Here is a 14,005-nt window from a genome sequence, read left to right as displayed (position 1 = left end):
TTTATGGTTATAGTTGAACTGACAAGATAAATGTTTAATTTTTTTTTTTTTTTTGAGATGGAGTCTTTCTCTTTCACCCAGGCTGGTGTGAAGTGGTACGATCTTGGCTGACTGCAACCTCCACCCCCTGGGTTCAAGCAGTTCTCCTGCCTCAGCCTCCTGAGTAGCTGGGATTACAGTCACCCGCCACCATGCCCGGCTAATTTTTGTATTTTTAGTAGAGATGGGGTTTCGCCATGTTGGCCAGGCTGGTCTCGAGCTCCTGACCTCAGTTGATCCACCTGCCTCAGCTTCCCAAAGTGCTTAAGATTACAAGCATGAGCCACTGCACCTGGCAAATGTTTAAATTTAAAATTGATTAATTTGAAGAAAATATTGAATGAGATGTTGATTTGATCTGTTTCAATATCCAAACAGATAATGTGCTTTGTACTAATAAATTCTTTGAATTTTATTTGTGTAGAAGAAATTGAGGAAGAATCTGAAACAACAGTTGAGGCTGACTTGACCGATAAGCAGAAACATCAGTTGAAACATAGGGAACTCTTTTTGTCACGCCAGTATGAATCTCTACCCGCAACACACATCAGGTAAGCACTTTTTAGGAACTAAAGTACTCAGTACTACAGTGACCAAAAAACAAAAGACTTCTTTGAAGCGTTTTCCAGACTCTTCTCAGGATCTTGCTTAAACTACTTTGCTAAAGACTTCATAATGGAATTTTAGGTTGGAAATTTGTAATGTGTATTAGCATATTAAAGCCCCACAAAAGTTCTCCAGTAAAGTAACCATTTTAACTTTGTTTTAATACAGACTTTTCTGGCCAGGCGCAGTGGCTCATGCCTGGAATCCCAGCACTTTGGGAGGCTGAGGTGGGCATATCATTTGAGGTCAGGAATTCGAGACCAGCCTGGCCAACACGGTGAAACCCCATCTCTACTAAAAATACAAAAAATTAGCTGGGCGTGGTGGTACGCGCCTGTAATCCCAGCCACTCAGGAGGCTGAGGCAGGAGAATTGCTTGAATCTAGGAAGCAGAGGTTGCAGTGTGCTGACATCGTGCCACTGCACTCCAGCCTGGATGACAGAGTGACACTCTGTCTTTAAAAACAAACGAAAAAAAACAGTAAAACAAATGGCCTTTCCCGATTGATTTGAATATCTTTTCAGAACGGTATGGAAGAGTGTCCAGCAGACATTTTGGGAAATGCTGGTCTTCCAGGTTCTAAGAAAATTATATAGCCGTTAGAAGCCAAAGGTTAGAACCTAAAATCTGCTTCCCAGGCAGGTGACTCTTGACCTTATAGGATGTATGGCTTTTTGTTTTCTTTTGAGGATCACTGGGATGAAAACTTTATATTCTTTATTATTCCTTAATAACACCTGATGTATGCATTGATAGCATACAAATGTGAAGAAAAAGGTGACTGATTTGGGCGATATCTCTGGTTCTCTAACATGGACCACCCTTCCATTAATTAAATTCTTCTTCTACTGCAGAAAAAAACAAAAAGTGAAAAAACCTAGCCCCTTGTTTGTCGTTTTGGCAGTTGTTGAGGAAAAATGGTGGTTTTCTATGATCTACTGGTGGTGATCAAATTTAAGATATCGTTGAGCTGTTTTTCATTGTAGTCTATAATCAGTGTATCTTAGAGGTATTACAAAATGTTTGAGCTCAAAAGATTCTTACCCTCGGTCAGGAAAGCTTCAAGAGGAATTGCTACTTACTGAGCCTTCCAGAGGGTGTGAGGCACAAATAGAGGGCACAGGTGAGCATAGGGTGTATGAAAGCAGCTTGTGACCAGGGTAAGGATGTGTGAGCAAGTGCAGTGTTTCACTCCTCTTAGGTTAAAGAAATGCCTTCAACTTTTGTTCATAATCTGTATTTCTATTTCTTTTGTCCACCTCTGCTGGTCATAATGGTCCTAAAAAAACTATATATATAGACATAAAACGCATTATTTATTTTATTTTATTTTGTTTTTTTTGAGATGGAGTCTCACTCCGTCACCCAGGCTGGAGTGCAGTGGCATGATCTCAGCTCACTGCAACGTCCGCCTCCTGAGGCGTCACATCACACCATTCTCCTGCCTCAGCCTCCTGAGTAGCTGGGATTACAGGCGCCTGCCACCATGCCCGGCTAATTTTTTTTTTTTTTTTTTTGTATTTTTAGTAGAGACGGGGTTTCACTGTGTTAGCCCGGACGGTCTCGATCTCCTGATCTTGTGACCTGCCCGCCTCAGCCTCCCAAAGTGCTGGGATTACAGGCGTGAGCCCCCCGCGCCTGGCCAAAATGCATTATTTCAATAATTGCTTTTTCCTCTTTATCCCCCATATTGGGATTGAATCTGAGTCTTTCTTTTTGGGTTCAGACAGGTTTGTAGACTTTTTTTTTTTTTTTTTTTTTGAGACGGAGTCTTGCTCTGTCACCAGGCTAGAGTGCAGTGGCGCGATCTTGGCTCACTGCAACCTCCGCCTCCCGGGTTCAAGCAATTCTCCTGCCTCAGCCTCCCGAGTAGCTGGGATTACAGGCACATGCCACCATGCCCAGCTAATTTTTTGTATTTTTTTTAGTACAGACAGGGTTTCACCATGTTGGCCAGGCTGGTCTCGAACTCCTGACCTTGTGATCCACCCACCTCAGCCTTCCGAAGTGCTGGAATTACAGGCATGAGCCACCGTGCCCAGCTTAGGTTTGTAGACTTTCTAAAGCTCTGGTACGCACACACACACACACACACACACACCCCCTCACACAGACGCTCCAATTCCTGGTACCTTTGTGCACAACTCCTTTTTTATAGAAATGGACCCAGAGATCTTCCATGGCAGGAAGTATGTGATAAAGATACTGGAATTTCTTTTTCTCCAAATCTTTTCAGATATAGCGTGAGCCGCTCCCTCACCCCCATAGAAAACCTCATGTCATTGTTTTTTATTTGGTTTTGTTTGTTTTTGTTTTCTAAATTGAGATGCAGTCTTTGGGAGGCCTAGGTGGGAGGAGGATTGCATGATGCCAGTAGTTTGAGCCCAGCCTGGTCAATAGAGCAAGACCTTGTCTCTACCAAAAATATAAAAATTAGCTGAGCATGGTGGTGTGTGCCTGTGGTCCCAGCTAATTGGGAGGCTGAGGTGGGAGGATTGCTTAAGCCCAGGTTTGAGGCTGCTGTGAGCCACAGTTATACCACCGCACCCTAGCCTGGGGGACAGAGACCCTATGTGAAACAAATAATAAATAGGTGAGATAGATAGATAGAGAGATAGGGAGCTGGCTGTGTTGCCCAGGCTGGTCATGAGCTCCAGCAATCCTCTTGCCTCAGTCTCCTGAATGGCTGGGACTACAAGTACATTCTGCTATGGCCTGCTATTTAGGATTTTTATTAGGGGGCTCTATGGTTAGATTTGCTGGGGTTAGTATATTCTGTATAACTTAAGTCATTTGCTGGAAAAGACAGTTAGGTCAGGTAATATGGGAATACTCTTTTTATCGACCAATAATGCTTTTTCAAGAAAGAAAAATAGAGAGTAGATGAATAATTTTTGTTCAAAGAGATGGAACATAAAAACATATTTTGAGATTTTCTTAAAGTTGTGTGTAACTAATGACGCCAAAAAGCCATATGCACTTTTTGTTGATTGACTGATTGTGTGGGATCCTGCTTTGTTGCCTAGGCTGGAGAGTAGTGGCATGATCATAGCTCACTGCAGCCTTGAACTCCTGGGCTGATGCGATCCTCACACCTCAGCCTCCTGAGTAGCTGGGACTGCAGGCATGTGCCACCATGCCTGGCTAATTTTTTATATTTTTTGTAGAGATGATGTCTTGCCATGGTGGCCAGACTGGTCTCAAACTCTTGACCTAAAGTGATCTGCCCACCTTGGCCTCCCAAAGTGCTGGGATTACAGGTGTGAGTCATGAGCATGGCCTCCATTTATTTAATTGGAAGACACTAGAATATAAAGATTAATTTTAAGTTTAAGAAGTTATGTGGGGCTGGGTGTGTTGGCTCACGCCTGTAATCCCAGCACTCTGTGAGCCGAGGCAGGCAGATCACTTTAGGTCAGGAGTCTGAGACCAGCCTAGCCAACATGGTGAAACGTTGTCTCTACTGAAAATACAAACATTAGCTGAGCATGGTGGCACATGTCTGTAATCCCAGCTACTCTGGAGGCTGAGGCAGAAGAATCATTTAAACCTGGGAGGTGAAGGTTGCAGTGAGCCAAGATCACACTACTGTACTCCAGCCTGGGCAACAAGTGAGACTCTTGTCTCAGTAAATAAATAAATAAATAATGAAAAAGAAGTTATGTGGCCAGTCTTAAGACTCTTGCCAGAACAAGAATCTGACAAATGGTTTTAAAAATGTATCTAAAAGACGCGAGTATATTTTTAATTTACTCTCCTGATAGCTTGGAATCTGTTTGTAAGTAACGTTGGTTTCTTTTAACAGATTGCCTGGAATGGAAAAACTAGTGATGTGTTTTTTATCTTCCATAAGGACTGAGAGAGTATATTAAAATATAATTATCAAGACACTTCTTTGTTGAACATAGAAATTACATAGTCTACGTGATCGTTTAGTTACTGTTGAACACATTTCCTGAGTATATTCTAGCTTAGGGAGCTTAATAAGTGCTTGATAATTGAGACAAGGGACCTGGCTTATAAATTCAGTGAGTTTACTGGGTGGTAATTCCTTTTAATTATGATGAAGAGACATAGACATTTGGGGCTTTTTTTTTTTTTTTTTCCCAAATTGAGAAGGAATAGGGCAGAGCTGAGTTTTCTCATTTTAGCTTTGTTTAGCCGTCATTTTTAAACAGCTGAATGGGGTTAGGGGCAGTCTCTGGCCAAGGCATGGAGCTGTGCTAACCAGCCCACATGCTGATGTAGAACAAGCGCACATTGGAGTGGTCTTGACATTTTGCTAATGTGGAAGTCATGCCTTATCTTTTTGGCTTTAAAAGGAGAAAATTACCAAAGCCCCATTGTTCTTTGGCAGCAAAGAAGGTAATTTGATGAATACCGATGTTTTACTCTCAGGGACACTATCAAGTGCCCAGAATTTCCTTGGTGCTCTTTGGAACATAGAAGAAAACCTGACTGAGGCATTCTTGAGTTCCTTTTTAGTCTGTGAACTATAATATTCATGAGACACTTAACGCTTCCCAAAGTGGCAGGGAGGAAACTCTTTGTTTCTTCTTTTTTTTTTTTTTTTTGAGACGGAGTCTTGCTCTGTCGCCCAGGCTGGAGTGCAGTGGCGCAATCTCGGCTCACTGCAAGCTCCGCCTCCCGGGTTTACGCCATTCTCCTGCCTCAGCCTCTCCAAGTAGCTGGGACTACAGGCGCCCGCCACCACGCCCGGCTAATTTTTTTTGTATTTTTAGTAGAGACGGGGTTTCACCGTGGTCTCGATCTCCTGACCTCGTGATCCGCCCGCCTCGGCCTCCCAAAGTGCTGGGATTACAAGCGTGAGCCACCGCGCCCGACCACTCTTTGTTTCTTCTGATTCCACTGGAAGAGAGAGTGGACAGGACCCAGGACTTTTCGGAGTAGAGTTAGTGATTCCTCTCTTGTTTGTGAGATAGATAGGGCTTGAGTAGTGAGTATCCCTTTGGGACTTTTTTTGAGGGAAAGTGAGAGGCAGCATGCTTCATTTATGCACAGTGATTGAGGTCGTTGAATAATAGATTATATGTTGCAAACTATTAAGCACTATAAGCCTTGTTATGTCAGCTGCTAGATGTCGTATGTATATATTTTACTGTATTCAGTTCCAATATGTGTGTATGACTAATATCTTCATTAATAGATTTTCTTTTTTTCTTTTTTTTGAGACGGAGTTTTGCTTTTGTTGCCCAGGCTGGAGTGCAGTGGCATGATCTTGGCTCACCGAAACCTCTGCTTCCCGGGTTCAGGTGATTCTCTTGCCTCAGCCTCCTGAGTAGCTGGGATTACAGGCATGCGCCAGCACACCTGGCTAATTTTGTATTTTTAGTACAGACGGGGTTTCTCCATGTTGGTCAGGCTAGTCTCGAACTCCCGACCTCAGGTGATCTGCCCGCCTTAGCCTCCCAAAGTGCTGGGATTACGGCGTGAGCCACTGCACCCAGCCTGATAGACTTTCTTACTACAAATATTCAATAACTTTAAATTTGTATCTTCTGACTTAAAAATATATTTTCATTGTGCATTCATTCATAAGTAGACTGAAAATTTGTAAATTTGAGATGGGCAACACAACTCCTCACAATTGGCAAAGGCTGATATGCTGGTTATGTAGCCATTTCTTTTATCTCGTCTCTAAACCTACCCTTCCATTATCTGCTTTGTGATGCTCAGGCTGTTGTACTCATTATATTAATATATAACCCAGTCTTATATATAGCTCATGTGTAATATAGTGAATTTGGCCTTAAAATATTCTGATATTTAGCTGGGTGCAGTGGCTCATGCCTGTAATCCTAGCACTTTGAGAGGCCGAGGTGGGAGGATTACATGAGCCTAGTAGTTAAAGACCAGCCTGGGCAACATTGGGACACCCTGTCTCTATAAATAATAAAAAAAATTAACATGGCATGGTAGCGTACGCCTGTGGTCCCAGAAGTACTTGGGAAGTTGAGGTAGGAGGATTGCTTGAGCCCAGGAGTTCAAGGCTATAGTGAGCCATGATTGTAACACTGTACTTTAGCCTGGGTGACAGAGCAAGACTGTCTTAAAAAACAAAACAAAAAAAAAACCTAGGCTGGGCGCGGTGGCTCATGACTGTAATCCTGGCACTTTGGGAGGCCGAGGCAGGTGGATCACCTGAGGTCAGGAGTTCAAGACCAGCCTGGCCAACATGGCAAAACCTCATCTCTACTAAAAATACAAAAATTAGCTGGGCATGGTGGCACGTGCCTGTAATCCCAGCTCCTCTGGAGGCTGATGCAGGAGAATTGCTTGACTTCATCTTAGATTATAAGATTCTTGAAGATCTATTGTCTGTTTTTTTTTCTTTTTTTAATGTTTACTATGGAACACTGTATCCAATAGCCATTCAGGATTTGAACCTTGTATAGAGTTTACATTTAATTTTACTTTTATTTTTTATTTCTTTTGATGGAGTCTCGCTCTGTCGCCCAGGCTGGAGTGCAGTGGTATGATGTCGGCTCACTGCAACCTCTGCCTCCCAGGTTCAAGCGATTCTTCTGCCTCAGCCTCCTGAATAGCTGGGACTACAGGCACACGCCAGCATGCCCAGCTAATTTTTGTATTTTTAGTAGAGACAGGGTTTCACCATGTTGGCCAAGATGGTCTCGATCTCATGACCTTGTCTTCTGCCCACCTCGGCCTCCCAAAGTGCTGGAATTACAGGCGTGAGCCACCGTGCCTGGCCAATTTTACTTTTATTCTTTAAGGAAATAAGTCACCACAGATATTTGAATAATCTCTTTTTTTTTTTTTTTTTGAGACCGAGTCTCGCTCTGTTGCCCAGGCTGGAGTGCGGTGGCATGATCTTGGCTCACTGCAACCTCTGCCTCCTGGGTTCACACCATTCTCCTGCCTCAGTCTCCAGAGTAGCTGGGACTACAGGCACCCGCCACCATGCCCGGCTAATGTTTTGTATTTTTAGTAGAGACAAGGTTTCACTGTGTTCGCCAGGATGGTCTTGATCCCCTGACCTCGTGATCTGCCCACCTCAGCCTCCCAAAGTGCTGGGATTACAGGCATGAGCCACCGCGCCCGGTGGTACAGGCGTGAGCCACCACACCTGGCTGCTAATAATCTCTTCTTTTTGTTTTTGAGACATAGTTTCACTCTTGTCACCCAGGCTAGAGTGCAGTGGTGTGATCTCGGTTCACTGCAACTCTGCCTCCTGGGTTCAAGTGATTCTCCTGCCTCAGCCTCCCGAGTAGCTGGGATTGCAGGCATGTGCCACCACGCCTGGCTAATATTTTTGTATTTTTAGTTGAGACGGGGTTTCACCATGTTGGCCAAGCTGGTCTTGAACTCCTGACTTCAGGTGATCTGCCTGCTTTGGCCTCCCAAAGTGCTGGGATTACAGGTGTGAGCCACTGCACGCCTGCCTAGGTGGTTCTATTTAGACTTCATTTTAGATTATAAGATTCTTGAAGATCTCTTGTCTTTTTTTTTTTTTTTTAATGTTTATTGCGGAACATTGTATCCAATAGCCATTCAGGATTTGAACCTTGTATAGAGTTTACATTTAATTTTACTTTTATTCTTTAAGGAAATAAGCCATTCACAGAAATTTGATTAATCTCTTCTTCTTCTTTTTTTTTTTTTTTTTGAGATGGGGTCTCACTCTGTCACCCAGGCTGGAGTGTAGTGGCACAATCATGGCTCACTGCAGCCTCGTCCTCCCTGGCTCAGATGATGCTCCCACCTTAGCCTCCTGAATAGCTAGGATTACAAGCTCACACCACCATGCCTGGCTAATTTTTGTGTTTTTTGTAGAGATGGGGTTTCATCGTGTTGGCCAGGCTGGTTGCAAACAATCGCTGCTGGCCTCAAGCGATCCTCCTGCCATGGCCTCCCAAAGTGTTGGGATTACAGGCGTGAGCCATCGTGCCTAGCTGAGTAATATCTTCTTAATTGCAATTGACTTTAAATGTAATTTTAGATTTCGTGCTTTTTCTTTTTTTTGCTCATACTCTGAGCAAGGGTGGCTTGTTCTGAGTCAACCTCGGACTTTTAAATGGAATACTAGACAGAGAATAGGAAAGCTTTTTTGTATACTCATTATTTGTCATGAAACAAAACCAATTTAAGAGCAATTTGCAGCAAACATGAGAAAGGGATAAATAGGAAAGGTTCTAGCCTATAAGAATTATTTAGGGGAGAGAATACTATAGTTCTTATCTTAATATCCAGTATTGGTTGGAGAAATGGATACTGTTATTGTCAGAGTATTAGTATAACAGAAAGATCAGTCAAATTGCAATGTGTACATACCCTTTGAGCCAGCAATTCTGCTTTTAGGACTCGATCTTACAGAACTTCTCACACAAGTTTGTAGAAATATACATACTGATGTGTTCATTGTAGATTTGTTTTATTCTTTCTCTGAGTTTTCTTGCTAAGAAACAATTGTTTTAATATCAAAAAATGTTTTGATATAAAAAAAGCAAGCAAATTTTATCTTTATACTTTTCTATACTTCTAGTTTTTCTGAAATGAGTAGATAGATATATAATGGGAAAAGGTATTATTTTAAAATTTGCATGTTTGAGGCTGGGCATGGTGGCTCAAACCTGTAATCCCAGCACTTTGGGAGGTCACCAGCCTGACCAACATGGTGAAACCCCATCTCTACTAAAAATACAAAATTAGCCGGGCCTGGTGGTGCATGCCTGTAATCTCAGCTACTAGGGAGGCTGAGTCAGGAGAATCGCTTCAACCCGGGAGGTGGACGTTGCAGTGAGCTGAGATTGCACCATTTCACTCCAGCCTGGGCAACAACAGTGCAACTCTGCCTCAAAAAAATAAAAAATAAATACATAAAATAAAATAAAATAAAATTTGCACATTTGGACATCAGATAGAGAAAATGCCACTTTACATCTATTTTTATTCCATTCCTCGCTTGACAGTATGGCTGGTTCTGATGAGGGAAGCATTGATGGAAATCTGCTGAAAACAACTCCTTTTAAAAAAAAAAAAATTTAAATAGAGATGTGGTTTTGCTCTGTTGCCCAGGCTGATGTGCAATGGAGTGATCATAGCTCACTGTAGCCTCAAACTTCTGGGCTCAAGTGATCCTCCCACCTCAGCCTTCAAGTAGCTGGGACTGCAAGTGCACACTACCATACCTGGGTAATGTAAAAAAAAATTTTGTTAGAGAGAAGCTCTCACTATGTTGCCCAGGCTGGTCTTGAACACTTGGCCTTATGTAATCCTTCCACCCTGGCCTCCCACGATGAGTGAACCACCATGCTCTGCCCAAAAACAAGTCTTAATCTTCCCTTTCCTAGTAGTAAAAATGTAGTCACGTTAACTGTCATCATTTGAGAACAGACCTTTTTCTAACTTAGGGGAACATATTTCAAATATTTTTGTTACAGAATGCTAATCCTTCAAGAATTCTGTCAGTTTCCTCCTGGTAATGTATTATGAATATGTTCATTTTGCTGTTACTTCAGCATTAGCTGTATGTTAAAAATTTTAAATAAACTTATGTGTATTTTCTGGTCATAAAAACAATATAATTTATTGTTGACATGTAGAAAATACAGAAAAAGACACTACTCCTCTCCTTATCTGTAATTCCATTGTGCAGAAGTACTACTGACATTTTGGCATATCATTAATGCATTTTTTTCTATTCTTTTTTGAAACAGAGTCTTGCTCTGTTGCCCAGGCTAGAGTGCAGTGGTGTGAACATAGCTCACTGTGGCCTCCACCTCATGGGCTCAAGTGATCCTCCTGCCTTAGCCTCTTGAGTATCTGGGACTACAGGCATGTGCCAGTGTGCCTGGCTTATTAAAATAATTTTTTTGGTAGAGTTCGGGTCTAATGTTATTGTCCAGGCTGGCCTCAAACTCCTGTCCTAAAGTGATCCTCTTGCCTCGGCCTCCCAAAGTATTGGGATTACAGGTGTGAGCCAGTGAGCCTGGCCCATTTTTCTTTTCTGTAATAATTGTATGTGTGCTCACTGCTGGATTTTGGCCACATCTGTCTGACAGAGGAGCCTCATTACTTGCTTTGGTAGCTGCCTCTCATGTTAAGTAATGCTTATTCTTCAGTGCAGCTGTTGTCATTTTTGCTTGTTCTAGCTTCGTTGGTTGGTTTTTAAATACATGAGAAGTAATGATTGCAAAATGAACAATGGAACAGCAAGAAGAGAGAGAATAGTTAAAGGCTGGGAAAATTCCATTGTTCAGTAGTTGATAGATATGACTGAGAAGTTTGATACAGATAAAGGAGCAGAATGGAAGTTGAGTAAGCAGAGTGGTGACTCAGAAAGAGCACTCATGAAAAAACTAATCCAGTGTTACTGTTTTGGAATAGATAAAGATTTCTTAAGATTGTGAAGATATTCTCAAGTATATTCATCTAGACGCTTTACTGTTCCACTTTTTGCGTCTTAGTCAATTTTACTCAGTGTGTATCTGGTGTGAGGCCAGGTCAGTTAGGAAACTCAATTTAAAATGATATTTATATTATCCAGAAATATCAAATGAATCTAAAGAAAGATCTGTAAAACCTCTACATACAAACTAAAGTATTGCTGAAAGAATTAAAGAAAAGTTAAATAAATGCGGGATATATCATTACAATTTTTGAGTTTCCCCCAGATTGACCCAATGATTCAATATAGTTCCAAATAAAACCTCAGCAGGATTGTGTGTGTATATATAAATTGAGAAGTTGATTCGAAAAAAGGGAAGGACTAATAACAATGAAAATAAGGGTTTTTCAAATTATTATTTCTGTATGCCCAGATGTCCCCCAAGACTTTTTCCGAGGGTTTATGAAATCAAGACTATTTTCATAACAGTAAGATGTTACTTACCTTTTTCCTGTGTTGATTTTGCTCTCCTGGTGCCGGAGCACAAATCAGTGGTACCAGGCCGAGCTAGTTAGTAGTTGTGTTCTAGAACGCTGTGCATTCACAGTTTAAGAAAAAAACAAAGGCAAGTTCTATTTAAGAATGTTCTTGGCAAAGTAGTATAATTTATTAGCTTTAATAAATTTTGGCCCTTCTTTATAATTGAGGTGAAATTCATATAACATCAGATTAACCATAAACAGTGGCATTTAGCACATTGACAGTGTTTGCAACCATCACCTCTATTGTTTCAAGACATCACCCATCTTTTTTTTTTTTTTTTTTTTTTTTTGACAGAGTCTTGCTCTGTCTCCCAGGCTGGAGTGCAATGGCGTGATCTTGGCTCACTGCAACCTCTGCCACCCAGGTTCAAGTGATTCTCCTGCCTCAGCCTCCCGAGTAGCTGGAATTACAGATGTGCACCGCCATGCCTGGCTTATTTTTGTATCTTTAATAGAGACGGTGTTCTACCCTGTTGGCCAGGCTGATCTCAAACTCCTGGCCTCAGGTGATTCCACCTGCCTTGGCCTCCCAAAGTGCTGGAATTACAAGCATGAGCCACCGTGCCCTGCCGACATCACACATCTTGACCTGTGAACTCAGAAGTACACCTAAACCCACTTCTGTTGCATATTGATGTGTGATGGTTTTCTTTTCTTTTTGAGAGATAGGGTCTCGCTCTGTTGCTCAGGCTAGAGTACGGTGGTGTCATCACAGCTCACTGCAGCCTTGACCTTCTCAGCTCAAGCAATCCTGCCACCTCAGCCTCCCAATTAGCTTGGGTGCACAGTACCATGCCTGGCTAATTTTTAAACTTTTTGTAGGGACAGAGTCTAGCTATGTTGCCCAGGTTGGTCTTAAACTTCTGGGTTCAAACAGTCCTCCCATCTTGGCCTCCCGAAGTGTTGGGATTACAGGGATGAGCCACTGGGCCCAGCTGGTTAACTTGAGAAAACATGGGATTGTTTCAATCGTGAGCTGAACTAGCTGCCTTTTTCATGGAATACCATTTTTACTTCAAGATAATAACTGAAAGCTAAACTGTTTATTTAGACATGGGTATTTTATCGACTTTTTTTTGAAAAGTCATGGTTATTTCATAGATATTCATGTGAAACTCTAGTTGTCAGCTATTCACAATGTATACATACATCAAAACATCATGTTGTACACTGTAAATATACAATTTTTATTTGTCAGTTAATACCTCAGTAAAACTATTAAGGTAGACATTGAAGCAATTTGCAAAAATGTGAAACAGTGTTACTCTTATTAGAGTTTTATATTTGTTTTGGAAAATAGTAATTATTCATAACAAATACTTGCTAATTTGTAATATGTTTTTATTTTAAATTAGTAAATGTTAAGTTTCTTCTCAGTTTTAATTTCAACATGGTAAATGTTGATAGATACATATCCAACGTAAGTTCTTTGAGTTCCTCAATAGTTTTTATAAACATAAAGAAATCTTTTTTAGTGCTCGCTTCGGCAGCACATATACTAAAATTGGAACGATACAGAGGAATCTTTTTAAAAAAATTTTTGCCTTTTTTTTTTTTTTTGAAATGGGATCTTGCTTTGTTGCCCAGGCTGATCTCGAACTCCTGGCCTCAAGTAATCTTCCCACCTTAGTCTCTCAAAGTGCTGGGATTATAGGTGTGAGCTACCACACCTGGCCTCCGTGTAAGGGAATCTTGAGAATAAAAGTTTTGAGAAGCATTGATAAAGTCAATCTTGACAAACGAAAGTGCTTATATCATTAGATAGGAAGACACTTGTAAAGTTAGAATAATTAAGATAAGGTATATTAGTAAGTGGATTGAAAAATAAACCAATGAAACAATACAAAAGCCAGAAGAGATTCACATGTATAATACAACTTTGTTTATGACAAAATCTCCATGGTAATATAACGAGGAAAAGGTAGTTGTTTTAGTAAATGGTACCAAGTCAATTGGGTGGTATATGGTGGGCATGTCTTGCCAGACAGCAATAACTCAAGCATACCTTGAGAATGATCCTGTGTTCCTTGGTGAATGTTTGTTTAGTGTTCCAGTAATGGCCAACCCTGATGTTTATGCCATACCTGTGAAGGACACCTGGATCCTGGCATGTGCCTTGGAATGCAGGTGGTCCAAGGAACTGAGGCCCATTGTTTTGAGCTAGGTGGAGACTGCTAAGTGGTGGTTGCTATGCGAAGGATACTTACTGTAAAACCTGCATGCTATAAAAGGGAATGGTTTTTCCTGTCCAGCCTTCCCCTCCTGGACTCCCTGGACATAAGTTCCCTGAATAAAGCTTATGTCACGCTGCTGTCTTTGGGTCTTTTCTTCAGTCCTCTAGAGGCAGCGCTCTCCTAGCTTGCAAGCTTGGGAATCCAGCACAACAGGTGGCCATAGCAGGGGAAATGTTAGGACTTCCCTTTTCCTTCTCTTTCTTTTTCCTTTGCT

The 14,005-nt window shown here is 41.5% G+C and overlaps 1 protein-coding gene across 11 annotated transcripts in view; it reads left to right on the top strand.

The window, feature by feature from the left end:
- The window catches only part of MTA3 (metastasis associated 1 family member 3), a 215,591-nt gene that overhangs the window by 40,589 nt on the left and 160,997 nt on the right, over positions 1 to 14,005 (top strand). For all 11 annotated transcript variants that reach the window (XR_010115759.1, XM_063618107.1, XM_063618108.1 and 8 more), the window contains exon 4: positions 464 to 590. Coding sequence is in view for 10 of the 11 variants with exons in the window: in XM_063618107.1 (XP_063474177.1) it covers positions 464 to 590 (127 nt within the window). In the remaining variant the exon portion in view is untranslated. The remainder of the gene's footprint in view (positions 1 to 463; positions 591 to 14,005) is intronic.

The sequence above is a fragment of the Symphalangus syndactylus genome, chromosome 14 (genome assembly GCF_028878055.3).
Source record: "Symphalangus syndactylus isolate Jambi chromosome 14, NHGRI_mSymSyn1-v2.1_pri, whole genome shotgun sequence".
In the NCBI taxonomy this organism is placed as follows: domain Eukaryota; kingdom Metazoa; phylum Chordata; class Mammalia; order Primates; family Hylobatidae; genus Symphalangus; species Symphalangus syndactylus.
This window is presented reverse-complemented; position numbering and strand designations above follow the sequence as displayed.